Genomic DNA, 26,171 nt, shown 5'->3' with positions numbered 1-26,171 from the left:
GTTGAAAGAGGCTTATTAGCCTGCACATGCTCGGCTAAACCCCTTGCAGAGTTGTCCGTGTGCAGCACTGGTTCCATGTCTGCTGAATACTTTCTCACCCTGCTGTCGTTCATGTTTCTGTTAACCCCTGAGACACTCCCCCTCCTGTCTCCCTGTGCTGCTGGAAGGGTGAGAGAAAGGTGTTTTTAGGATTTGGGTTTACTTGTCATTATCCTGCTCTGGTTTTGATTGGTAATAAATTCAGTTAATTTCCCCAAGTCGAGTCTGTTTTGTCCCTGATGGTAATTGGTGAGAATCTCGTCCTGCCCTTAACTCAGCAGCCTTTGGGTACATTTTCCCTTCTCTGTCCACTTGAGGAGGGGAGTGATAGAGCAGCTTTGGGTACCTGGTGTCCAGTGAGTGTCAAACCACGGTGTGTTACATTTGTGGCAGTGAAAGAGCAGATGCATTGGGCAAGGTCAGAGGTCCACCTAGTCCCCACCTCTGCCCTGTCCAGCCTTGCATTGGTGAGGTGTGGATGTCCTTAGGAACTGTGGAAGGGTGAAAATTTTTGAGCCTTCTGTCAATATGCTACCAGGTGAGAGTTTTCTGAAATGATGCTTAGCTGTAAAATCACCCACAGCATGACTGCATCAGTGAAGGACTGTAAAATAAGTCTTTACTTGTCTGGTAGTGGATGATCTGTAAAGCTCATTGGCTTGTAAGTGTTGGGTTGGCTTTGTCTCTCCCTTTTTCTCTCCTTCTCTGTGGTGTTTGTTGCAGCAGAAACAAAGATTTCAGATTCCCCATTTCAGACAGTGAACCATGGTTATTTGACTTTGGAAAAGTGCAGCTCGTATAGGCTTACTGCTTAAAAAGTATTTTCAAGGAATCTCTTACTAGAGTTACCCATGTTCTTTATACTTAGTGGTAATTACATCAAGGTCTATTTATACTGACGTGACAAATCATGTTCTTGTATGTTAAATTAAGGAGAGTATTCAGATCCAGCTCTTGGAAGTGAAGGCTGCAAAGTTACTGTGTCCTGGCAAAGTCTGCCTGCAGGAAGTTTATCACGTTCTCCTTTGGTTGCTGAATAGCTTTTTAATGTGGTCATAAAATACATGTGCTCATATGGTAACTTCTCTCAGTAGTGTTAGAGTGCTCTTAAAGTCGTCTCCAGTTTCAATTGCTGACTACAGAACAACAACAAAACTCAGTTTTATCCCCATGTAGTTACTGAGCTGAGGTTGCCCTACTGGTGACCCCAGTTACTTGGGCAGTGCCTCATGCTTTCCCTGGGAAGCCACTGGTATCTGCATTGAATAATCTGTGCCACCTCCTTTTGGTTAGATGCTCTATCTAATCAAGATCAAACCCAACTTGTCAATCAGTGGCAGATTTATTTTCTTCTGTAGTTTCTAGGTATGTTTTATTCAGGAACACTGTTGATCATGCTGTTCTGAGGTAGCGCTGCTGCCTTGCTGCCAGCACTGGCCCTTTGGAGTATCTCACCTACACTGGATGCTGATGTTCCATTTGCAAAACACGAGGGAAATGGGAGGTTTTCTTGTCAAGTTTGCCTTGCAGTTTTTGCTTACCAGACCACAACACTGTCCTTCCTAATTTCTTCCAAAAAGTCATGCTCATACTGGATGTCCACCTTGTTCATTTTGACAATAATTATTGTATTTCAGAGATGAATTCCATTTGGTAGAGTTGCTTAGTTTGATAAATGACATTGAAGTGGGTGAGTCTGGAGAGAGACTGACAGTTTTTGAGACATTCTTCTAAAGAACAGCATAATTTGCTACTTGCAAAGAACGTCTTTGGTTTCTTATTTTTGGATTATTGAGAATGTGGCATTAAGCTCCAGGTTAAAGCTTTTCTTTGTGATTGGACTTCTTTTGACTATAGTCCTGTGGTCTATCATCCAGTAGCCTAAAATAAATTCTTCAGTTTATCTGATTTAATCTGTAAAACTTGGCCAAAAAGAGATATATTATTACTTTACCAGTAATGTTTTTCAAGGAACATGCCAGACTTGGAAAGCAAAGGAAAAAGAGTGAGTCAAACCAGAATTAGCAATTGGAATAGCAAATTTTCAGTGGCTGTGATTGTAAGAACTTAAAAAAGCTCCACAGGTTTTTCTCTGATCTGCATAAGGTGCTGCTAGGCTTGAGACCAGGAATAAGTATAAAGAAATTTGGTGCTTTTTATGCCAGCTTTATCACTGACATTATTAATTATGTTGCAGTAATAATTCTGCTGCTCCAGTATTTGCCATTGTAATTTTCATCCTGCTTTTACCATTCCCTTTAGACTTTTGTAAATCCCAGCCTTCTAAATTTTTAGTGCAGCACCATTTAATGCTTTGGATACTCAAGTTCAGTTTAGAAGGAGTAAGAGGAAGTTCTTTATGTCATGTGTAAAAGATGTAGTTAAAACTTTCTTTTAACTCCTTCCATTTATTGTCATTCTTTTTTCTTTGCAGCCCTCTAACCCATCCCTCACCTGAAACTTATTCTAAGGTTTGGTAAACAGCTGGTATTGTCATAACACATTAATGGTTATCAGGTTCCTTCTTCCTTATTTAAATACCAGTGTTGTATTTGCCACTTGCCAGTTATAAGGCACCAATTTTAAATTGTTTTCAAAGTCTGGGTATCCAAACCATAATCTGAGGTGTTTCTTTTCCCTCAGAGTTCTGGAGATCCTCATGCATTTTTTTGCTGCTAATTGAGTTGCAGAATACTTGGGGTTAAGAACATTATCTCTACAGTCCAAATAGCTGCAGAATGAAACAACAGTCAAAAAAGATTGCCTTGCTGTTATTTTCCTGAGGTCATTTTTGATACTTTGGCATGTAGGGAGACCCTAGGCAAAGGTGCATTTTAGGAGTGGCACCAGAAAGCAGAGTGTTTAGCAAAAATATATATATTTATGTTTCCAAAACAAATTTGTTCTGTGAAACTCACATTTTCCAATAGCTCCAATAGCCAAGTATTTTACATTACTAATAGCAGGGAAAATTCAGAAATGTTAATTTTAGTATAAATTAGGGAAAAAAGGGGTCACTTTTTAAGGATAGGCCTGGGAAGTGGTGAATGAGTTCTCAGTGTACAGAATAGGCTGGTGCTGCCTCAAAAGGCAGTCTGTCTCTGGCTGTGAGCAAGGAGGTGTCATATGGCAGGAAGTTTCCGTAGGAATGCAAACATTTTCTGAAATAAAGTTCCTCTTAAAAAGCATAGCATGGTGATTAACATATTTGGCTCTGCCTGGTGTAAAATACACTGCAGTGACTGGATTTGTTTCAAAGTGCGAGGGGTGTTACATGACTGCCTTGAGGTGGGGTTTGCATGAAGGGCCTCTGGTGCCTGGTGCTGGTTTGGGTCGGTTCCTTTGGTACACCCATGTTGGCTCTGCAGGCACAGGTTACTGTTAGCTCCCTGATTTGACTTGGGAAATGTTAGTTATCCGAGAGAGAGATACCGAGCACAGTCATTTTCCTGTTTGACATAAACCAAACTCATCCGAATCATCTCATCTCTCTCGAGTGTTCAGTGGTTCATCTCTCTCAAGTGTTCAGCTGCTCAGTGGTTAAAGTGGAAAAAAGTACCACAGCAGAGGGATTCTGCAGTGCAGGAGAGACAATAGACCAGTACTTCATGTTCCTGCTCTTAATGTTTAAGAAAAAGCTTGTTGATGAAGACTAGAGCAGAAGAGTTTGGCCTGATGTTGTTATGATTAAGTCAGTATAGTAGCTAGCTGCTATAAAAAAAGGAAAGTAATTGCCCTTCCTATCTCCTGTGCCTGATGCTTCACTGGACCCTTAAATAAATAGAACAGAGGAAGATTGCAGGAAATTGGCAATTCCTTGTGTGTGCTCAGTGCCAGTGTTCCCTCACTGTAGCCGCAGTGGGGTCAGCTGGGGGGCGTGTTCCAGGGGAAGCAATGGGACCCTGCAGTGACAGTGGAGAGGAAACGTCCTGGTGCTTGCAGTAACAGCAAGCTGCTGATCTTCATCCCAGCCCATCTAAGGGGTTTTACCCATCTAAATTCCTAAACATATTAACTACTTAAAGTGACTGCAGAGAACCTCCATAATTTTCTCAAGGTGCTGTTTTTAAGAGTAACTTATTAAAGAACTTGGCGTACAGAATGATAAATTTGTTCCTTTCCAATTCTGAATTTTGGACAACTGCTGATCTGGTTTGCATGGTGGCCAAATCTCACAGGGAGGGGGCAGAAGTGTTGATATCACCTGCAATCTGCCTTTGGTATTTGGATTGGATTAAGTGGAGTCTTTGGAGTTGCAGGCACAATGTAAATCTACTTGTACTCCACCTTGTTTTGTAAACAAAATGGTACATTAGTTTTGAGTAGTGTCTTGTTACAGAGGTAGCATGGCTGGAGGCCAGCTGGATTGCTCTGGCATTCCTACCAGTGACAATGAAAGTTTCAGCCTCTTGCTGGGTCACAGAGGCACCCACAGGGCTGATCCTGCAGGGCTCTGAGAGCTGCTCTGTTACAACAGGAGTGTGTCAGGTGCAATGTGCTCTAAAGTGACTCTGAACTGAGGTTGGTGCAGCAAGGGGTAGGTATGCCAAAGCTGAGGCTTGTTCCCTTGCATGTTTGTGAATTAGCTGCAGTAAAACACTGTGTGTGTAGATATATATTTCAGATCAGATTTTTTTGCCTTTGCTTGTAAGAAATAATTTGAAACATGGTTACTGAATTAGAAACTGAAAGCTTTTTAAGTATTGGTGTATACATCACCTGTCTCACATAATGCATTCCAAAATAATACTTTTTGCATCAGAAAACTACTAGAAAACTATTGTAGTTCAGTTGTTTTAATCTTATCTCATACCAGCTGCATGAGGCCTTGGATGTGTTTGCCACATTGAAATCTCAGTTTCTGCCTTCCCTTCCTTCCTTTCCCAGATGTTGACAATGTAGGTCTTTCTACATCACAAGTAAGAGGTCATGGACCAACTTGTTATCTAGTTTTACTTGGTTAGTCTGCAACAGATTCCCACCAGTGCCTCCTTTCTGGGCATAAGTACTATTATTCCAATTTACAGATGGGGAAACTCAGCCAGTGAGACTAAATGGCTTGACCAAGGTCATGCAGGAAGCCTCTGATGAAGCAGGGAATTGAACCTGGGTCTCTGGCTACTCTCTAGCAACTGATGGACCATCCTTCCTTTCAAAACTAGGTAAAATTTAAGACCATTTTAAGGGATGTTTTTGCTCTTGAAGGTTTTGGTTTTTTGTGGTTTTTTTTGCCATCTGCTTTTTATGATATATAACCCCCTAAAATGTAAAGATTTTATGGTTTTTATAGATGACATCTACTGCAATTTCTAATGCAGTAAGCTGCAGTATTTTTTCTGTTGTAAATCATATTTAGAGCTTGTTTGTCACATGATGAAAAAGACCAAAATATCTGTCTTATCTACACTATGGTCTTCCTGTCATTGCTGCTTTTATAGCAGAACTGATGTTGGAAAACTCGAGGAGAAATTCCATTTGAGCCAGACTGTAGTTCTCTCACTACAGTTAAGGTTTGAATTTTAGGGTAGCAACTAGACAAGAATGTATCTTCTGGAAAAAAATGCTTCAGGCTGTCTTTGTATATCAAGAAAAACAGAGCAATAGCTCAGCTTTCCAGTGTCACTTTTTAGTGGGCCAGGCAAAAAAAATAAAAAAAAAGGGAAGGGGGAGAATTACAGGTGTATATGCACCCTCTTGTTTTTTTGTGTTGGAAAAAACCCTGGTTTTGTAGATTAAAAAAAAAAAAAGGCAAATGACCAGAACAAAAATCTTTGTTGTTTGCAATTAGATATTGCTTAGGGAGAGGGTTCTTCCCCGTAGGAGAACTTGGGAAATCCTGCAGATGTATTTGTGCCTAAGCAGCATCATTTTTTTCATGTGATACAGACATGTCTGCACTAATTGCATATATAGTTGCAATCTATGCCACTGTTTAAAACACTGGTGTTATTATCTGTGGCTTGTCTTAACTGACTGTGAGCAGAGTCAGGAAGGTCAGCAGAAGATATGTACTGTCAGTAGACGTGACCCTGTGAATTGTTGGTCCATTGATACATGGGAGAGGTAATTTATTCTGATGTAGCCAAGACTTTAGCACAGAAGTGATTCCCTCTTGACTGAGAAGGACACAATTTTCAAATTAAGATGAGAAATTCTCAGTTATAATGCAGTTGCTTTGTTGTAAAACCCGGAAACCTCAAGCAAAGGTAGAATATTCCTCTTTACCACTTTATGTATCAAAAGGCAATGTGTTCATTCACTCTGACATCTGTCTCATCGGTTCTTACTTTCCTTCTTTAGCCATCTCTTTCAGGATTCCCATAATTAAAGAATCTAAGCACATTTGGCATCAGTTCATGAATATGCTGTAGCTGTTTTCTGTAGTAATACAGAGTGGTATTTGCACAAACACTGGGTGTGCCCTGCAAGTCACCTGCAAGTCTCCTGCACACCCATTACACAAAGTGATTTCTGTTGCAGATTCTGGAAGCAGAAACTGAGTGTAAATATCGAAGTTTTCATCCTTTTTGTTGCTGTGTGATCAGTTTGAAACTACTGACAATATCCTGTGTGGTGTTGGGTGGATCTGGAACAGCTGCCCTGCATATCCATGTGTAGGAAAATACTCTGCTGGGTGTTGACTGAGAATTAGTAGCAACTCTTGTAGTGGTTGTAAGGCAGAGTTTGGTGGGACTCCATTCCTTATTTGATTATACCAAGAGGAAAGAGAAGTGAATATTGAATGTAAATTGTGTAAAACAAACTTGCCCTGACTTCTCTATTTTGCAGGGGAGAGAGATGATCTGAATATGATAATGTTGATAATGTTGTATTTTCTCTCCATTTGACACAGTTTGTTGGTCTGAGGTTTCAGAAAGGTATCCTTATTTATTTGGGGCAGGGTGGAAAGCTGCACTTCATTGCTTGTTTGGATTTGTCTGCTTTTAGTGATTCTTGCCATGTAGTTGAGGGGGACATGCTATTGAGAGATGCTCTCTTTGTAGTTACTTATAAAATCTCCCCCTCTTTTAATCAAAATTCTTAAATATCTTGCAAAAAAAGCATATATTCCAAAGTCAGCATTACTCTGATAGTTCTTTATGGCAACGTTTTTTCATATAACCTTTATGATAAGTGAATCATAACAAGATGATTCCCTCACAAATACTGTACATGTTGTAAACAAATTATTCCACTTTGTTACTCTTGTGTGATATTCCTCTCATTACATCACATGCTACTACCAAAACAGCACAACTATAATATTAAGAAATCTATACGCTCACTGCAACTGGAAAGGTTTCAGTGTCCTAAAAAAAAAGTCCTGTTCCTACTATATTGCTGAAATTTGTTGAATTGGAGGAAGGATATCTTGAAAGGTCCAGTACTGTTTCCCTGCAGGGCAGCTTAAGCAATAATGGAGTTCAGGAATTCATCAGGAGAGTTGTTTCATCTTCACTCCCACTCCCCTTGGAGTTTGAGCTTTTGGGTTTGGGGGGAGGAGTGGGGAAGAGGAATGTGTAAGTGTAATACTTCTTTTGCTAAGGTTTCTTGGTAAAGCAGAGAGCTGTCTCTGGTTAGTGCCCTGTTACCCCTCAGTGGTCTTGTGATGGTTATGAAACTGTTTTGACTGTCCAGCTTAACGTGTTTCTTAGCTTAGGAATTAGGAATGTGTTGCTGTCCATCTGACATATTTGATTGTATTTGGTGAGTGTGTGAGTTCTGGAGATGAAAGACTGGAATGCAGCTGTGTTTTAACATTTAATAGCTCCGCTTGTAAGCACATGGAATAGGATTTGAAACCTGTGTTCTTAGCATTCTTGCCATGTAATTTCATATGGTTTTAACGTTTATCCTTTGTTATAGGAAAAAAAGGGATGATAGAATAAGGATTTAGAACTGTAGTGTGTGTAGTGTGGTTTATATTGTTACACATATAAATAAGGTCATAAAAAATCTAGTGAGTAGTTAATTCTGGGTAATCTCGTACCATCCAAAATATTTGTGTTTGTTCAGGCAGTTTAATAATGTATAACATAACACAAAAATGTGATGTAGAGTGGATTCCATAAACACAAACTTTCCATGCTGAAGCATTTAATTCTGTTAATGTCAGTTAACCATGCTGATTGAAGGGCTCTTTGAAGTGCCAAGTAAGAGTGTAGAAATTCTTTAAAAAATCCTACTGTGAAAAAGGCTTCCATTGGGTCATCAGCTGCATTTTGGGATGAACAATTTTGAGATAAACAATTTTCATATGTTTAATTTTGTATGGGAAAATGCAGTGTTTGGAGCCAGGATAAATAATGTTTCATAGGATAGTAATTGCTATGAATTTGATTCCCATTTCTCTTGTAACATTTGATAGCCATGTAGATGCGGTGTTCTCAGTGTTAACATTACAATACTTATCCTGATTTTTCTGACTAAAGCTGCTGTCTCCTTTTCCATAGGGATTGTGGGAATATTGTTTTCTATTCAATGTCTGAAAAGAGATGAAATGCCTTCTGCCTTCTAAATTTCTTTTTTTTTAATCAGATCTTTGTGGAATTCGATGGCTGTAACTGGAACCAACACGCCTGGGTGAAAGTCCATGCTGAAGAAGTTATAGTGTTGCTGCTGGAGGGATCATTGGTTTGGGCACCTCGAAATGACCCAGTTATGCTTCAGGGGACTCGAGTCTCGCTGGCACAGTGGCCTGCACTGGTGAGTATTTGACTTAAATATGTGAGAATCCTCCCCTCATTTTCATGCTGTTTAACTGTTATTATTTGGCCCTTCTTTTGTTTCTTTTCTCCTCTTGCAGTCCTTGAACTGCTTGGGATCCTACTGTCTGCTTTTTGTGCATGGATACATTGAAATATTTTTTCCAGTCAAGGATTTTGTGCCTTGATAGAATTTGAATGTAGTGTTTTAAATGGACAGTTGGGCTCAAAGCAGCAAGTTCAGCACTGCATCTTTCTCTGAGAATTTCTTTATTGCATTTGGCTTAAGGCAGAAGAAAACCAGGCTTTTACAGCCGAGATTCTGTAGATAGTGCTTTTTCCACGGGCAGAGTTTTCCTGTCATTATATTTCCACCTTGCCTCCAAGTGAACTCCAGTTAGTTTCATCCGGGGAACTTGTTTTTATGCAGGATGGGTTTCTTTCAGATGATTCCCAAGTCTGTCACAATCTGAGTGATTTGGGGGTGTTACAACAGTCTGCACACTGACTGTGTGAGGATCCCAGAGCATTTCCACAACAACTCAAGCTTTATCTGTAGGATAGTTACAAAAGTGTTTCTATCCTCAGTGCTCTGGACAGCCACGGGAGCACTGAAGCTTTCTCTAAGCAGAGGTCGACCCAGATAACTGCCTGGGAATGCAGACTGGAGTTAGCCAAAGCATCAGGGTACACATATGCAATGGGAAGTCAGCTACTTAGCATTACAAAGGGGATGGTATGTTGATTTGTTTAGGGGTTCTTTTGGTTTTTGTTTGGTTTTTAGATACATCACTTAAGAATGTGTATTCGTGGTTCATTGTCTCTTTCTTGTAGTTCTGTTCACTTCTGGGAAATAGTTTTACATAAGCTAAAAAAAAAAAGTTTATATTTATGCTGCTGTGTACAGGAGGATGGAGTGTAAAGAAACTTGATGAGAGCTGTTAAGGGAAAAATGTGAATACTTGTGTGTTAAAATCGTGTTAAAAACACTTTTCAGAGACTCCAGGGGTTGGCAAATTCCTCTGCTATCAGCAAGTTATGTTATAAGGTCATTGTGAATCTGCTCGGTATTTTTAGTAATTTGTTCTGCATCTTGAACATCAATACTACACTTAACTATGAACTTCAATTTGGCACAAAACAGTAGCAAAAAAAACCCCCCTTTAAAAATAGGCCTATAAATTACTTACAGTTGATTTCTGTACAGGAATAAAAACACTCCTTTCAAGAGACTATATCTGAAAATATAAAATAGTTCGAACTATTAACCAAAGCTTTTTTTTTAACCTGAGCATCAGAAGGTGCTTACCTGTGAAAATCGAATACCATGACTGATGTTTTCATTTCTGCTTTAAGATCTAATGAAGTGGAGGCAATTGTCTGTAATTCCTGCTTGTAATATTTAAGAATTAGTAGCTTAGACATAAGGACTAATATTTTGCATTAAAACTCAGACACTGGGCAGTACAAGTTGAGAAATTAAGCTTTTTATTATTTCTGAATGTAAATAGCATGTGAAATCCACTGTTGTTGGCCTGTACGTGTGCTCAGTCATTTGATAACATTTTTTTCGGTTTTTCCTCACAGACCTTCACTCCTCTGGTAGATAAGCTGGGCTTGGGCACTGTGGTCCCAGTGGAGTTTCTTCTGGACAGACATTTACGTTTCCTCTCGGATGCCAGTGGATTGCGTTTATTTCAGGTATTTGAACTGTGTTTAGTTAAATTTACATTTTAACTTTGTCCAGTGCTTGTCAGATTAATTTTGTTTTTTCCTTACTGTTCCACCAACATATCCTTGTCTTTTTCCTTTTGCTGTCCTGTCATGTGTTTGTGTTTCTTTCCCTACACTTCCAAGTTCTTACACTACCCTCCATTTGCATCCGAAAAGTCCCAATTACTCTCTTCATTGTTCATGTGGAGAGCTAGTTGTCAAACATTGTGTAGCTGATAATTGCAATGCAAGTTTTGCAACAGCTTTTGCATAGCTAATCCTTTTATTCCTCCTGACATGCTCAGTAATGTTGTCCTTGATTTTACTTTCTTTTTTGGTTTGTCAGTCTCTGACAGCAGTCCAAGAAGAGCTGTCCCTTAAGAACTAATGATTCTGTTACCTTAAAAGACTATACTTTTGTGTTAAAACTGTTTGCTGTTGGCAGATGGGAACAGAAAGTCAAAATCAGATTCTTCAGGAACAACCTGCACTAAGAGAATCTGTCAATGCACTGATCAGCGACCAGAAGCTCCAGGAGATTTTTAGTAGAGGTGAGAAATGTATTTTCTATCTCAGAGCTACTTTGTTGTGGAACAGTTAGACTATGTGGGATTTGTGAAGGAGGATAGTAATTGTATCTGTTACTGTTTGATTTGGAAGGTCAATTTTCTGTGTTTTGCAATTTCTTTACAAAGAAGCATTATTTTGTCATAGATATAGGTAAGCAATTGCTGAGATACAACAAGAAATACCTGCTGGGAATGGTCACTAGTTAAAGTAGGACAATGTATTTACAACTTCCCTTATTTTAAGTTTTAGTTTTGAATTTTTAAAGTTTTGGTCCTTTTTATGGTTCTAATCTGTAATTCTGGAAATTTAGGTTTGAAGTTCCTCTGTAGTTGTTGATCCTCAGAAACTGTGTCTTTCGCAGTGTCAGTTCAAATCTTGGCATTTTGCTAATTAATACAGGAATTGTTCAAGTTGAATATGTGGTGTGGACACAGCTGGCTAGCACAGAGTTAATACCTTATCTGTTATCTGGATCCTGCACTAGGGTTAAGCCTGATTGTGGCTTTTGTTGTAGATCTGGGTAGTCTTGGTCAAGTGCTAAAACAATGTTCTATCCAGAGTTCATGTGCCAGGGGCCACCCTAGAGATAGGCCCCTGTTTTACATTTGAAGGGAGATGTCCTTCCTTACAGGAATTTGGTGTATTCGTAGAATTTCTGAGGACAAGACTTCTTACATGAGCAAGTAGTTTTAGAATTGTCCAATTTAGAGCCTTCTTCTGCCTAATTCTGACTGTATTACATACAGGTTGTTGGTTGGATCATGTGGATTTTGATGATCTAATATTAGCAGTGGGTTTTTTGTCTGGACTTCGGGTAGGAGGAAAGCTCTGCATGCTGATGTGGAGAGTAAGGGCAGGGTCAGAGGAAACCTTCCTGTAGATGATCCATCACCCATGTGAAAGAACTGAGACCAGCTGGTTTGGAGATGTTGGATATGCAAATACCTGTTTCTGCTCCAAACTGCACAGCATTTCTGCTGGGATCTGGACTGAGTCAGAATGTCCACTGGATTGATGCTACATAATTGTTAACCCATAGGTTAGAAAAGCAAAAGAGTTTAGTTAGCAAGGAGCCTCAGTCTAGCTTGATTTTTGTCAAAAGATTGAGTTTATTTTGATCTTTCACTTTTTTTTTTTGCTTTTAAACTGTGTTTGTTTTGTCTTTACAATAGCTTTGAGTTACAGCATTGAGGGCCTATTGACTTTCTAGGACAGAATACCTGCCTACACAGCATTTTCAGCATTAGCCCTAGTGCTTTAATTTCTTTCCATCTGAAAGATGATACTTCAAGCCCTAATTAAGTGTACAGAACTATTTTATTGCATGACTTAGCTAGTATGACACAAAGCTTGTCTGGAAAATATACTGAGAGTCCTTCTTTTGCAGGTCCTTACAATGTCCAAGGCCAAAGAGTTAAGGTTTACCAACCAGAGGATGAAAATAGCTGGCTCTGTGGTGTTGTGAGCCATCAAGACCCAATAACTCGTCTCATGGAGGTGTCTGTGACTGAGGTAAAAATATGAAGCACTTTCGGTGTTCTTAAAATACCACTCCTCAATATCTATATGTGGAGAATGACAGCTTCACCAAAAGTTGTTCTTCTGGTTCTTTGTTACTTGTTTTAAAAGATGAGTCATTCCTCATGTTGTGATTCATAGAACTTTTCTAATATTTTTTTCCTGTTATGATGACTTTCCAGAATAAATGATGTTACACAGGCCATTTCTATAAAAAAAAAAAGCTGTAAGAATTTCTTTGGGAATGAGTGCTGTATGAAAAGTGATTCTCTGGATGGGAGAGCGTGCTGATGCACAGAAAGCTGCCCTCTGGATCTCTTATGTTGTGGTCTTCCTCTGTGCCTTCTCTTGGTTTCCATCTGACACCCTGTACAAGTGGTTTGAAACAAGTACAGGCATAGCAGATGAAGTCTTAGCCTAAGGAAATTTGATTTATGCATTTTAGCTTAGATTGTTTGCTTTTGCCCTGTTCCTGTCAGTAAACCTGTGAACAGCACAGAGGATCAGTGCACTGCTAGAGCTGCCTGGTGTTTATTCCAGTGCTTCTGTGTGGTCTGACAGATAGTTCAGTCTTACCAGTGGCCTGCTCCTTGTGCTTTCAGCAGGTACATGCTCAGAAGCACCCAACTTGCTGTGTATTTTCTGTGAAATAAATGGTAACCTCCAAGCACAGAGGCTGGGTATTCATTGCTCCTTCTGGGGAGCACACTGATAAGGATAGTTAGGATTAATTGATGTTCCTCTTGTAATTGTCTTTTCTGCATCTGGCAGAGTGAAGTGTAGAAGGCTAGCACAATAATCAAATATAAGAAGAACTGTGTTTAATGCAATGAATGCCTCTAAAAATGCTCAACAGAACAAATATACAACATAACAGCGGTAGGAATCAAACCTGCAGGTTTTTGAAATTGAGGAGCAGAAGGATAGAAGGTAAACTGGAAGGCTGTAGTGTTCCTAAGGAAGTGGGATAGGAAAGGTAATGGGAGAGGGGCTGCACAGTAACTGTGTGTTTAGGTCTCTTATGTATTATATACTCTGAATTAGCAATTAACCTCCTCTTTTCTTTCTCCTACCTCCTCATTATCCATCTGCATAAAAAATTAAGAGTGGTGAGATAAAGTCGGTGGATCCTCGACTGATTCATGTGGTGATGGACAACACTTCTCCAAGCGAGGTAGTCCAGCAGTTCAGGTCTTGTATGTACAGTGTGAAACTTCATAAAAATTTAGATGTGAAACATCTAAACATGGAAACAACTAAAAAAATGATGCAGTCTTCACTGTGGATTTTTGATCATTTTAATAATTTTCCGCTTAAAAGTTGGAATGGGAAAATCTTGTTTGCTACTTTGAGGATGGTCATAGCTTTCTTTAAACAAACTTCTCGTTTTGTTAGGCCTGTTTTACTAAGTTTAGTATGGGTTTTGGAAGGGGGTTAAGTAACCATGGTGGGTGTGCTCCATTTTAAGGTGTATAAAGATTGTCTGTGCTTGCTGCCTTTTTCTAATGGGCTCACTGTGCTGCTTCACAGACCTTTTTGGGCATTGCTAGAAGTTGCCATCTGGCTTGTATGCCTTGTAAGCATTACACTGCTTCAGTTGAGAGATTTCACGATAACATTTGAACCTGTAGTTTTACCCTAGGCTAAAGGGCAAGCTGTCTCCTGTAGTTAAATATTGTAGGCTTTGTGTAGTGCCCAGAAAGTGTGCCCTTCAGAAGAACTGTGGGGATTACACTCGGAGCAAAAATGAGTGTGCAAACAGTATTCATGCATTGTGAAGAGCTATGTTGTAGTATTGGATGTTTCTCAAAATTTGCCATGATTTGGTACATGCTACAGCAAAGTAGTTCAGCTAAAAGTTTTCTTGTGCAGATCCTATTCTAGTACAAAAAAGACAAGACTGCACTTATGCTTGTGTTCTGTGCTCACGTGGCATCTCTCTTTAGATGCCTCAATTTGTGGTAAAATGTTCCTAAGCTTCAGAGCAGTGTAATGTGTTGTGTTCTAACAGAAAAATGGTTTTTGAATGGGTATCCTGATTGTTCTGTTTAGTGATTGCATGGCTTTGTCTGTTACAGGGAGGGGGCCTAAAAGCAGCTAAATCATCATCTAAAGGGAAAAAGAAGAAAGAAAGCCTGGAGGGAAAGGATGGAAGGAGGAGGAAAAATGCATCAGATTCTGGATGTGATCCTGCAACAAAGAAGCTAAAGGAGAGGGGTGAGGTGGATAGCAATGGTAGTGATGGAGGTGAGGCAAGCAGAGGTCCTTGGAAAGGAGTCTCCAGTAGCGAAACAGGACTGGATCCCAGGGCCAAGCAGTTGCCTTCGTTCATTCCTCAGATTAATCGCAATATTCGCTTTGCTACTTACACCAAAGAGAACGGCCGAACACTGGTAGTGCAGGATGAGCCGGTTGGTGGTGACACACCATTGCCCTTCACTCCGTTTTCCTCTGTGGCTGGACAAACGTTGCTCGTTGGATCTGGATGTAAAGAGGCAGGAAAATCACTGGAGCAGGGTGGCCAAGGCACGGTGACTTCTGCAGCCACCGTTACTACAACTGCTTTGACGCCGACAACGGTGAGAATCTCTGACACCAGTTTGCCGGCTGTTACTGGGCAGGAGAAACTGAAAACAGTCCGATCACAAGCCCAGGGAGAGGTGAGTAACTCCTGATCCAGCATGTCCAAGAAGGATTTGCATATTTGCAACAGATGTTCTGCAGCATACTCCTGTTACAACGGGTGGCCATGGAATTGAGAAAACTACTTTTTCCCTAATTAGTCCCTCTCCTCACAAAGAAAACCTGTTATCTGATCTAAGAGATGGCTCAGAAGAAAATTATTTGGTGAAGGAGAGTAGTAAGAGACAACTCTGTATATGTGTGTTTATTCAGCCTTAACCTGAGAAATGCAGTTTTAAAGTCACATTAAGCACTGCACTTAATTTTGTTGTGTCATATGGAAGATAACCTACTTAAAACCTCTTGCCTTTATGTTAACAAGTCTGCATGAGAATGTGCACTGAGTTGAACATTCGAGTTACTTTTAAAAAAAAGCCTCAGAACCAGAAAAATTATGAGGATACATTTAGAGGACCTTTTATAGATGCCCAGCTTTTTTGTTACAGCTGTGTTATCTATATAGGAGAAAAATGAGCCAGTTGTATTATATGCTATCTAGGACTAAACCCAAACAAATAATTAGAATATTTGAGATTAGTACCTTTAGAATAAATTATAATGAAGAGCTTAGTCTGGAAGCAGCTTGAAGACCTTTTAGTTGTGTCTTTGTTTTCAAGGGAAGGAGTGGAAGAATAGAAGGGAAACCCTGTTAGAAACAAAACAGAAGGCTTTTTAAGAATCAAAGGAAGGGTTATAAAACCAGAACCAAACCAAAACCCTACTCAGTAAGTACAACAAAAATTAAGAATCTTGCAGTCTACTGTATTAAAAAAAAGTGAAGAAAATGGGAAATACGTTAAAGAGTCCAACATGATTGCCAAGAGATTAAATGGATTATTGTCATCTCTGTCTTGTATATTGGCTAATGGAATGAGTGTAAAGGTTAGATGCTTACACTGGGATTCCTAAATGGTAAGGTGTAAAGGAGAAACAGAATTGCTGAAGACAGGGGTGTAACACAATGAGCATAATATAACATAACCTCCTGTCTCTTCTATCCCCCACCACCCACAAAAAAAAAGAAAAAAATTTAGAGTTGGGAGCAACTACACATTGTGTAGGTTAATGATAAAAAATTGTTCTATTGTCAGTGGTATTAAGGAACAACTTTAATTGTACTGAGAAATTTTGGTACCACCTCTCTTTCTTTCCCTCTCTCCAACCCCAAATCACTTGTTTTAAAACACTAATAACCTGGCTTCAGAGGTTGCAGGCAGACCACTAGTCCATTTTAAACTGTGTTTTTCTTGAGGGAGGGAACATGACATAAACCAGCAAGAATGTTGTAGATAGTTCACATGTTATTGCTTCAGAGTGTCCACTTTATCGTAGTGTCATTTGATCCTTGAGATTACTCAACAAGCTTGGTTTGCACTCATACTCTTTTTAAAACTCTTAGAACTCAGGTTTTTTCAAATTACTTTTGTCTCTAAAAAGAAATAGCTGAAATTCTAATACCTGGATGAACTGTTAATATGTTATTGAAATTACTACAGCTGGAGGTTGGTATCGAGGAACAAGCTAAACCAGAGTGTGCAGTATGGTAGGTGTCCATTGACCAGTAGGATGTGTTGCATAGAGTCTGTGGTTGTATTTAACATGACCTTGAAATAAAAGTGCGTTAATCATGAGCAGATTTCTAAGTGAAAACTCAAAGAAAAGAAGTAGAACTGATTGAAGTGATTGTATGAGGAGTTAGTCACAGCATGTAATCAGTTACAGTAAGACTGTCAGAACTGGAAAATCTGCACAAGTATCAGTTGAGAAGAGAGGAAGTGAATATTCCATATCACAGTTACAGTTTTAGTAGAAATCTACCAGTCAGGAAACTTTCCAGTATTTAGTGATGACAGAAATAAAGCCCTTTGTGGTTAACCTCTGCGGAGTAATCCTCTGAAAGCATCATGTCAAAGGCCTTTATCTACCTGTCAGCAGATGTGGCTTGCTGGGACCAGGAATAGTTTGTTCTAACTGCTAGAGGGCTTGCTTTGTTTAATTACCTTGCAAACTTAGTTACTTATTTCAAGAGTGCTACTTAAGTAGGAGAAGCTTATCAGGATGATCTTGGGGGAGGGTGAAAGATGGGAGGTTATTCAAAAGCAGTTTCAGCTGGGATTGCCCTCTTGTTGATTTGAATTTAAATGAGCGGCCGCTTTAATAATTTGCTTTTTGGTGAATTAGCTCACCTTGTCTTGTGTCTCACCCTTGTTCTAAAGCATGATAAGATATAAAGTGTTAGTTTTTTTCCCTGTGTCTTTTAGTTTCAGTAGTGGGTAGGAATCTTTAAAGAAGTTTCTTCATTGTAAATAAGTCTACTGGAAGTTTCTATTCCATATAAGTAGAATGTTAATTGTACAAATAGATGAGTTGAAGTATTCTGGAATCAACAATCCTTTAATAGGCTAATGCTTATTAATTTTGTTTCAGAGTTCCCGAAATTCACTTTTGGCTTCTGGATTTGGAGTGTCTCTTCCAAGTTCTTCCCAGTCCTTGGTATTTGGGGCTGGAAGGAGCCAATCAAATGGAGTGATGACTCCAGAAAGCAAGTCTTCTGGATTTCCTTTTGGTTGTAGTACTGGACAAGAGGCTCAGAAAGATTCTGATCCATCCAAGAACTTGTTTTTTCAGTGCATGTCCCAAAATCTTCCTTCCAGTAACTATTTCACGGTCATTTCGGAGAGCTTGACTGAAGATGTCTCTAGTCGGGACTCCTTCAAGCAGTGTACAGACAGTGTGGGTTCTGGGATCTGTAAAGGTAAAATTCTCTCAGTGGACACTAAACCAGGAGCCCAGTCTGGTGGTTCTGCGGAGCGGAAGCTGCCTATGGAATCCATGCCTACCCTTACTCCAGCCTTTTCACGAAGTCTGTTGAATACTCGTCCCCCAGATAGTCACGAGAACCTGTTTTTACAGCCCCCAAAGCTATCACGAGAGGAACCCTCAAACCCTTTCCTGGCATTTGCTGAGAAAGCAGAACTTAGTCCTTTCAGTGGCTTTGCATCTTCATCTCAGACGGGGGTTTCTACTCCCTCGACACCCGTGGGTCACAAGGCCACTTCTGGCTGGCCGGAATCGCTCACCTGTACAGACTCTTTAGCTAAGAAGAAAAACTTGTTTATAACAACTGACTCCTCAAAGATGATCTCCAGTGCTCCTGGTTCAACAGTAGCTGCTGGTGTTCAGAGCCCTTCCACTGTAGGGAATGGCCGTTCCAGCTCACCGACCAGCAACCTGACACAGCCGATCGAGATGCCCACACTTTCCTCCAGCCCAACAGAAGAAAAACCAGCCATTGGGCCTGGGCAGCAGGACAATCCTCTTCTGAAAACTTTTTCTAATGTGTTTGGCAGACATCCATCTAGCTTTTTCTCTTCACAGGCAGAGTTTCCACAGGAGAACAAAGCTCCTTTTGAAGCTGTGAAAAGGTTCTCGCTAGATGAGCGGAGCTTAACATCCAAACAGGACTCTGACTCCAGTACAAATAGCGACCTGTCAGATTTGAGTGACTCTGAAGACCAGTTGCAGGTCAAAGCTTGTATGAAGGGTATCCCAGACCACTTGATGGCAAAGCTGGGCCCCAATGCGGAGCGCAATGCAGAACTGCTGCTGTGTAAAGGAAAGGGGAAGCAAGCCCCAAAGGGCCGGCCCCGCACAGCTCCCCTAAAAGGTGATGACTTGAATGCAGGTGATGTCTTGGAAGCACAAGGAGGTGGGATACTGGGTTATCTCCTGTGTGAACTCCGTGAACTAACCACAATTGTAAACCTCATTTATGCTCAGTAGGCAGCAAATGGGATGCTTGCAAGGTTAAGGCTTAATGCTTCTTGTATGTGAATTAGATGTTCACTTTGAGAAATGTTTAAACATGTATTTGTCAGGACAGAGGTGTGGTGTGCTGCAGTTTTTTAAAGAGACTGGTTTTACGTGGGTATGAACATACAGATCTGAAAAGATGATTACTGGAGCCAGTGTCCTTTTGCTGTTGCAGTTAACTAATAGATTTTTACTTTTACTTTGCCTCACCCAGTTGGCCAGTCTGTGCTGAAAGATATGAGTAAGGTGAGGAAGCTGAAGCAGTCAGGGGAGCCTTTTCTCCAGGATGGCTCTTGCATCAATGTAGCTCCACATCTGCACAAGTGTCGGGAGTGCCGTCTGGAGCGGTACCGCAAATTTAAGGAGCAAGAGCAGGATGACTCAACTGTGGCCTGTCGCTTCTTCCACTTCCGGAGGTGCCCAAATTCTTCCTTCCTTCATGTGTAGTCTGTGTGCAGAGCTTGGACCATGTCCAAGCACAAAGTAATTATGTTTTACTTATTTAATATGTTTGAGTACAATGATGAAGGTTTTGGGTGTCTTGCGTTTCTCTGCATCACTTGACTGGAATTCCCTCACTAGGGTGGGAAGAGCTGCTGTTCAAAGATAAAGCTGTATGATACTAAGTGAGTCTCAAGGTCCAGCTCAGGAGATTTAATTTGCTTTATTGGGTAGAATTTTAGTTCTGGGTAGCAATTTATATACAATAACTGTTCTCTCCCTCCTTCATAAGGCATTCAGAACACAGATAAAATTTTAATCTGCTCAACAGGTAAGTAAACACTGCCAGTGTGGGGCTAATGTTTGACTAGGTTCTGTTGAGTGCAGGACTGATTTTTAGGAGAACACTGCATCTGTGTTCTCTCTGTACATGCTCTTAACAGTTCTTACAGACCTGTCATGCTTCTCTTCATCTTCCTTAACTGCCTGTTCTAGCAAGTGCTATGCATCTTCTTCCAAAAATGTTTGTTGACTTTCTAGCATATAAAGGATGAAATGAATTTTTAGTATGTGTCACCCACCCAGTAATCATGCTGCTTCTCTTCCTAAGCTTGTTAAAAATTAATCTAGCTTTGAGGTTAAAGACAAGATGGTTTCTGCTCAAAAATGCAGTTAGCTGGCAGGAGACGTTTAGGGTTCTGTAATATGTTGCTACACCTTTAACCCACACAAAGACGAGGAGGGTCAAAGGTATTGGTAAAAACAGTTGTGATTCATCTCTGTGGAGAGCAGGACGAGGAGGATTTTTGCATGTCTTGTAATGTGAGCCATTAGAACAAGTGCTGGCAGCCCTAGCCAGAACTGAAAAGTTGGGAAAAGCTTTCTCAGGAGTTAAAACTGAAAACGAGAACCATTCAGAATTTTGCAAGCAGCATCATGCAGCAACCCAAATAAATTGAATGTTGACGTCTCTTTTTATTAGTAGTATAGAGATGTGAAACTTAGCAAGCTGTAGAAATTTCTTGTATGTGGAATTTCCCAACAATACTTACTGGGATCTGTGGATTCATTCCAGTGGGTTTTGCAGCCATAGCTTTGTATACTTTACTCTCTTGTTACTGGGATTTGCAAAGTAAATGTGCTGTCTGTAGAATATAGCACTCTAGCTGAAGCCTTTTTTTCCCCCTTTTTGTGGGTTTATGTTCTGACATAGATGGCATTATAAGTTTATTAAAGGTGGTCGATCAGTTTCTCAGTTACTCCATCCTGTTTCCTGCAGGCTGGTATTTACCCGGAAAGGTATCCTACGAGTAGAGGGTTTCTTGAACCCACAGCAAAGTGACCCTGATGCCATGAGCCTATGGATTCCTTCCTCCTCCCCTGCGGAAGGCATCGATCTGGAAACTTCCAAATATATCCTGGCCAATGTTGGGGACCAGTTCTGCCAACTTGTTATGTCAGAGAAGGAGGCAATGATGATGGTGGAGCCACATCGTAAGCTGGGCTTTTGACATGTTTGTTGTCCATCCTCTCTGTGTGATGTGTGTACAATGCAGTAGAATAGAGTTGACAATGTCATGTAATTTCTTGTTAAAATGCTTCTCCTGTATTCCCTGAAGGCTATATTCACTTCTTTGGGGTGTGTGTAATTGTGGGACCAGCATTTGGGCCTTTTCTTTTGGATCAGTGCAACATTACTGCCAAGGAAGCTAATGGTAACTTTCCCAGATGTGAAATAAATGCAGAAATCAGCTGACTCATGACCTAAGAAAACAGAAATAAGTCGAGAACACTTACACACTGACCAGCTATGCTTTAATCAGCTTTCCTCATATATTCCTATCCCTTTATGCTCCAGGGACATCATGTAAAAGCTCAGGGGTTTCTAGGAAAGGAGCAGTACGTGCATTCAGCCTGCAAGGACTCAATTGAGCAAGTAGTTGCCAGCTTTCCACTTCAAAAGGAATAGTTTTAATAAAAAATAAGAAGGTAACCAGCTTAGCCTATCACATGGGTAACTGACTATCTGATTTTTTCCCTTTAGTTTCTGGAATGTACAAGGACATCCTTTTCAAGAGGGCTTCCCCTTCCTCAGCAAATATGTATAGAATCTGAATTGTTGACTGGCATCTGATTAGTAAAACTAAATATGCATTTTTTATGGTTTTAGAAAGTGACATTATTGTTCATAAAACTAGCAGAATTTTTATAATTTTGCTATAAATTCCATAAGTGCTCATAGAAATTCAGTTATTGCAGAACACTATAAGGTACTGCGTTACCTTGTAATGCCCGTTTTGGGACCTAACCCTACCCACTCTTAACGAATGGGAATTTTAATAGTGTCACAAGACTAGCAAGTCAAACAATGTATCTCTGAATGTAAAAAGTATGTGTTTCTGTGCTCTGCCTTCAGGTCGTGTTTCTGTGAACTGTTTGTTTATCAGTGTTACTGTGATACCCTCAGATTAGGCGGGAGAAATGCAAAATGTCAAGGCAATAATTTGCAGTGTTCCTTCTCTTTATAGAGAAGGTGGCATGGAAGCGAGCAGTGCGAGGTGTGAGGGAGATGTGTGACGTGTGTGAGACAACGCTCTTCAATATCCACTGGGTGTGTCGCAAGTGTGGGTTCGGGGTCTGTCTCGACTGTTACCGGCTGAGGAAGAACCGTCCACGCAGCGGTGAGTACTGGGCTGTTCTACCCCGCTCTAACCTTTGAGCTGACTGCCTTTCAGTGGGGATAGTTTCTGGGAAGTTGCTGAAGGTTCTGTGCGAGACTTAGCGAGTATCAGCTTGGAAGGCTGCACGTTTGGAACTTGGGCAGCACTGTCTTTATGCTGAAGACATGTATTTTATATGTTTGCTTAGGATGTGATTACTAAAATTACAGCATCAGCAGGCATAGACTGTGTACTGAGACAGACGACTGGATAGCTCTATCTTTTCCTCAGAAATTATAAAAGAGAAATATAAGTAATATCTTAACAGTTCAGAACTGTCGCAAGGTGAACTAGTAAGCAGACACTGCAGAGAGCTGCTGTCTCTAACAGGAGGGAGATTGGAAAGTTTTCTCCTTTTTTTGATTCCTTGACACACCAGGGTTCTAGGCTAGAAGCCTAGAGTTTTAGATGACTGAAAACAGCAAGCTGCTAGAGATGAAGGGAAAATGACTGGTAGTTTTATGATCTGAAGAGGCAAAAGTTGCTGTATATCCTGTTCTAATGGTCTGTATTTATAGCTGATTTTTGAGATCACCAGGTTAGTCTCCTGCACTGTAAAGAATCTAAAGAAACAATATTAATGCAGAAGTATTCTGTATTTAAAGTTTTAGTACAAAATCTAATTTTTCTTCTTTATTCCAGAGACAGAGGAGATTGGTGATGAGGAAGTTTTCTCATGGCTGAAGTGTGCAAAGGGTCAGTCTCATGAACCAGAGAATCTTATGCCAACACAGATCATCCCTGGTACAGGTAATGATTGAAACATGAAAAGAAAAATAGCAAATTTTGTCTCAGTTCTGAGCAAGGAAGTGGAAAAAATATGAATGAATGGTGTTCTAGCTGGTACCTCTTCTAACATGGATTTAGAAGAGATTTCCACTTGCTGATCTCCTCTCTGCACTGACCAGCAATAGGACACAAGGAAATGGAATAAAGCTGCATCAGGGGAGGTTCACATTGGACAGCAGGGAAAGCTGCTTCTCTGAGAGGGTGGTTGAGCACTGGAACCACTCTCCAGGGAAGTGGTCAGGGCACTAAACCTGTCAGAGTTCAAAGAGTGTTGGGATGATGCTCTTAGTAATGTAGGGGATGCTAGGAGCAGATGATGATCTGTAGCATTTGCCAGGTTTGGCAGCCTCTCAGTGCCACTGTGAAGGTAGTGTCAGCACCGTTGCCACACCGTTCAGAGACGAGTGTCTTGTGATAACGTGTGATCTTAAAGATACTTGGCAGTAATGCTAAAAACCCCACCCCTCTGAAGACACATTATAATTAAGGCCTTTCTTTTAGATTTCTTTACATGTGTTGTTAAAGACTCGACTTTATTTACAGCGCTTTACAACATTGGAGACATGGTTCACGCAGCACGAGGCAAGTGGGGCATTAAAGCCAACTGTCCGTGTATTAACCGGCAGAACAAATCGGTGCTGAGACCAGCTGTCACCAATGGAATATCACAGGTACGTCGTTTGAGGCTGAAACTACCTTCTTTGGCATTTACATCTTCAAGATCTATTGAGATGTTACATCCTTTAGGCTAATCTGTTGTGAAACAGAAGCTTTATTTTCTCCATATGTACTCCTGAGTGTTTTAGCTTAGCAGAAGTCTTTTGGGACACTTTTTGGGGATGTGAACTGCATCTGTTACTTACCAAGCGGGTATTTGAGCTAATACTCTTATGTAGAAGTTGGGTAGGAAGCCATTCATACTGATGCTGTATTTTAAAACAAGCCTATTTAAAACAAGCCTTTAAAACTATTAGTAGCTTGCAGCATGTGCTTTTATTTCATTATGGTTCCTGAAGGAATCAAGACCAGTTCTGTTACTGTTGATACAAAAAAATCCTCCTATAATTGGGGAATAAAAGAAAGAAAAAATAAAGAAAAGAAAAGAAATCAAAAATCCTGTGCTTGGTTAAAAGATGACGTGGGAAGAATTCACACCACAATGTAAGGTCTAACACAAACAGATAGCAAGCTCCAGTACTCTGCTGCTAAGCATAAATGAGCTTCACTGTGCACTTAAAGCAGATGGAAAAAGAAAAACAACAGAAACTGTGTCTCAAGTTGAACTCTTCCCTTTATTCAACATTTAGCAAGTGTTTATTGTTTTTGTTTTAGCTTCCGACTGTAAATCCTAGTGCATCAGCCTCCGGAAATGAAAGCACCTTTTCCACTGGAGCAGGGACAGCAGGAGTGGGGCAGCTAGAAATGGACACTGTACCAAAATCTGAAGCAACTGATAGTAGGATAGAAGAATCTACAAAAACAGAGACATTACCAGCCAATAACACTGGTGAAATAAAGACTAACAGACCACTTTGTCCAGAAACAGCTCCATCGTCAGCTTTACACTGGCTTGCAGATTTAGCAACACAAAAAGCAAAAGAGGAAACAAAAGGTGAGCAGAAGACATGCCTTGTGGGGTTGAAATTAAAAGAAATATGATGATGTACTGCTTGGTTACTGTACTTTGTGACAGTGCCTAGCCCTAAACTGGAAAGAACAAGGTCATTTTTCTTCCTTTGCCTCTTAGAACCAGTTTTGGTTTAGAGACTTAGGGATATGCAAAGCTGGAAAGATGATACAGCTGAAGATAATACTGTCTTGTCACTCATACTTTATTTCAGTGCCAGTTTGTGTATTTGTTTTCTCAGAAGGTGGTATGCTGATGTAAAATGATAGTAATTAATTTCAGATGCAGCTTTGTCACTTTGTAACTGTTGAAGCAAATAAAGCTCTTCTGTGTGCTATGGGAAGAGTGCATTTCCAGAGAACTGAGAGAGTAGAGTCCAGTTGGAGGATCAGATGAAAGTTTACAGCATCTTGAATACTTGATAGTTTGAGTGACTACGCTTCCTGGATGTCAGAGGTAGCATGACTAGCACAGGATTTATTCCTATCCATATGTCTGGCAGAAAGTAATTTAAATGTTGATGTTAAATGCTCATGAATCATTCGCTGGTTTTGCTGGGCTCAGTCACTGTAATATTTTGACTACCATTGAAATTTGAAATATTTAATATCAAAACATCAATTCAAAATTCAGGGAAATACTTTTTAATTGAATCTATTACAGAGTTGTGGGTTTGTGTGTGTCAGACCCTTGCAGATCAGATCTATTGTGCTGTTCAAAACCTTAACAGCATATGAAGGGTGAAATCTATCTGAAGGATCTGATGTCTTTGATTCTCGCTGAGGTGCCTCATGCACTATCGCAGTGATAATTTACCTTTTCCACAAGATTCTGTCAATGTCCTATTTAATGCAAGAGCAAATAATTTCAGAAAACTTTGTGATCGTTTGGACTTTGCCTCTTGTTTTTCTTTCCCCCCAACCAGCGTTTATATTTATCTTGCAGAATCAGGATCGCTGAGATCAGTGCTTAGTAAAGAATCCCATTCACCCTTTGGATTGGATTCCTTCAACTCCAGTACAAAGGTTTCCCCTCTAACCCCAAAGCTGTTTAATAGCCTCTTGTTGGGCCCAGTGACATCTAGCAACAAAACTGAAGGCTCCAGCCTCAGAGATCTGCTCCACACAGGGCCAGGAAAGCTTCCTCAGGTCCCATCAGATACAGGAATCCCCTTTCCTCCAGTCTTTTCTGCAGCTTCTACGGTAAATAATTTTGTATTCCTTCAGTGATAACTGTTCTAGGGAAGAATTTCATGGTAATCTAACAATTTTCCTCCAAATGTTTTTGTAGTATTTTACTCTTGAATGTTGAAACAAATGTAATATCTCACCAAAAACTCACCACGTTACAAAGTTGTAGAGAATTTTCATGCCAATTTTTAGTTTTAGTTTACTGCTGCCATGGAGAGGCTATTGTTTTCAAGAGACCAAGAAAGTGAGTTAAGTACAGCCTTTAAATTGTTGAACTGATAATCAGCATCCCTGTACAGGCTCACTTTAAATTTCAGTGCAAAAGCATGCCACAGAAAAGAGACAAAAACATGAGTAAACCTCA

General features: G+C 40.2%; 1 protein-coding gene across 2 annotated transcripts in view; it reads left to right on the top strand.

The window, feature by feature from the left end:
• Nucleotides 1-26,171, top strand: part of KDM3B (lysine demethylase 3B) — a 42,662-nt gene that overhangs the window by 3,931 nt on the left and 12,560 nt on the right. The window contains exons 1-15 of one of the 2 annotated variants that reach the window (XM_050311917.1): nt 4,978-5,201; nt 8,578-8,745; nt 10,332-10,445; nt 10,903-11,008; nt 12,415-12,539; nt 13,651-13,719; nt 14,624-15,205; nt 17,655-18,894; nt 19,255-19,456; nt 20,761-20,975; nt 22,010-22,162; nt 22,844-22,951; nt 23,534-23,661; nt 24,323-24,602; nt 25,563-25,819. In XM_050311917.1, coding sequence (XP_050167874.1) covers nt 8,701-8,745; nt 10,332-10,445; nt 10,903-11,008; nt 12,415-12,539; nt 13,651-13,719; nt 14,624-15,205; nt 17,655-18,894; nt 19,255-19,456; nt 20,761-20,975; nt 22,010-22,162; nt 22,844-22,951; nt 23,534-23,661; nt 24,323-24,602; nt 25,563-25,819 — 3,624 coding nt within the window. In that variant the 5' untranslated portion in view covers nt 4,978-5,201; nt 8,578-8,700. Of the gene's footprint in view, nt 1-4,977; nt 5,202-8,577; nt 8,746-10,331; nt 10,446-10,902; nt 11,009-12,414; nt 12,540-13,650; nt 13,720-14,623; nt 15,206-17,654; nt 18,895-19,254; nt 19,457-20,760; nt 20,976-22,009; nt 22,163-22,843; nt 22,952-23,533; nt 23,662-24,322; nt 24,603-25,562; nt 25,820-26,171 lie in introns of those variants that run through there. The other variant, XM_050311916.1, reaches the window with a different exon arrangement.

The sequence above is a fragment of the Myiozetetes cayanensis genome, unplaced genomic scaffold, assembly GCF_022539395.1.
Source record: "Myiozetetes cayanensis isolate MyiCay16 unplaced genomic scaffold, myiCay2020 scf17, whole genome shotgun sequence".
NCBI classification, from domain to species: domain Eukaryota; kingdom Metazoa; phylum Chordata; class Aves; order Passeriformes; family Tyrannidae; genus Myiozetetes; species Myiozetetes cayanensis.
The sequence above is the reverse complement of the archived record's forward strand: the minus strand, read 5'-3'. Positions and strand labels throughout refer to the sequence as shown.